This window comes from Branchiostoma floridae, chromosome 5 (assembly GCF_000003815.2).
Source record: "Branchiostoma floridae strain S238N-H82 chromosome 5, Bfl_VNyyK, whole genome shotgun sequence".
Lineage (NCBI taxonomy): Eukaryota > Metazoa > Chordata > Leptocardii > Amphioxiformes > Branchiostomatidae > Branchiostoma > Branchiostoma floridae.
Genome location: NC_049983.1, coordinates 23,681,742 through 23,683,374, shown reverse-complemented (window position 1 = coordinate 23,683,374; position 1,633 = coordinate 23,681,742). Strand labels below are relative to the sequence as shown.

Below are 1,633 nucleotides of genomic sequence, written 5' to 3'. Positions count from 1 at the left end.
GGTTCGTGCTCGATCTTAATAACTGAATAAGTTACTAAGATTCCATATAATTATCATTCAACCAGTTTAGTCTAATACCTAATATTTCTGCCGCAAAGAAGTGTGTTTGTCATGTTTGTGTTATGCATCTATTAGTATATAGTTATGCATAGGTAGCAATATTAGGTATTAGACTAAACTGGTTGAATGATAATTAATGGAATCTTAGTAACTTATTCAGTTATTAAGATGGGTTAATGATCTGAAAACCAGTGACCAGTGTCAGGCTGTGTTAGGAAGGGACAGGAAGTGGTCATGAGTAAATGGGGAGCGTTCCAAGAAAGTAGAAGGAATGGAAAGTGAAGATGACAGGATGCGACTCAGAGAATGGGCAATCTAGTATTGTCAAGGGAGGCACGCCTCCAGGGCAGAAGGTATATAAGGGAAAAAAGAGTAAAAGGAAATCACTTGTCCAGATTCCTAACACAGCGACAGTATCAGGGATCAGAGATTCCCCCAGTCCCGCCCACCCTTAATATATAGGTAAACTAAAGTTGTGTAGGCACATATATCCTGTAGCAACAATGTTTTGTAGTGTAGGTAAGATTAGCTACGAGTCAGGGTGCGTTAAACACCCGCTGGACAGAGCCTTGGTTTAACCGACCAGCCCAATCTTGGCTATAACAATATTGGCAACCAGGGTAAAACGGTCGCCCGCTCGCAGCGTGACTCGTGTAGGAATTAAAGAAGGACCTTGCTATAGACTTGATGTAGAAGCACCGAGAACAGGCATTGTAACACGGGTGTAAACCCGGAGACAAAGAGGATTATCTTTGGCACTTCATATTACTTTCGTTACATGCAAGGTCCAAGAAGGAAGACGTTTATCATGAAATAAAACTGGGAATGGGTACTTGGGTCATTCAGTGCTACCTCAAGTTATGCTGAAAGGAACATGTCCTCTGAAGTAAGAGGGAGACAGAGCGCTCCAGAGAAGTTGGAGACAGAGGGAGACAGTGCTCCAAAAAAAAAGAAATAGAAGTTGTGGGAGACAGAGTGAAACTGTGCTCCAGTAAAAAAGATGAAGGAGACTGTGCTCCAGAAAAAAAAGAACCTGTGAGAAAGCGAGAGTGCTACACAGAAGAGTCCCAGGATAGGGGCCGCATACCTAATATCGGGATGTTCTCTTGAATGAGAAGGGACTTCCCACGGTGCCATCTTAGCATGCTAAGAGGTTGCCCGCGGAGAGATTCTGGGACTGGGTTGAACCATAGCCCTGTGGGATGGGAGGTTGACCCGAAGTGTGTAAGGACCTACGAGGAGGGTAGGTCAGAGTAGAGTGAAAAGTGGAATTGGTTTGGAGTGTGATATGTGTGGGGCAAAGTTTGTGCTGCAAGTGAGCACAAAACCCCCCATCTCACAATTTGAGCATGGTGAAAGAGAGATGGAAATGGGTAGCACTGAAGACCTGGTACCTTGCCCCCTATTTCTGCCACAAAGAAGTGTGTTTGTCATGTTTGTGTTATGCATCTATTAGTATATAGTTATGCATAGGTAGCAATATTAGGTATTAGACTAAACTGGTTGAATGATAATTAACTGGCCCTAACTACATGTATGTTGATATTGGACCAGACAGCACAATTCATAGGGG

General features: G+C 43.4%; 1 protein-coding gene across 1 annotated transcript in view; it reads left to right on the top strand.

The window, feature by feature from the left end:
* Nucleotides 1–1,203: 1,203 nt before the first annotated feature.
* LOC118416321 (adenylate kinase isoenzyme 1-like) overlaps nt 1,204–1,633 on the top strand; it is an 8,090-nt gene continuing 7,660 nt past the window's right edge. The window contains exon 1 of the mRNA XM_035821411.1: nt 1,204–1,303. Within this exon, the coding sequence (XP_035677304.1) occupies nt 1,204–1,303 (100 nt within the window). The remainder of the gene's footprint in view (nt 1,304–1,633) is intronic.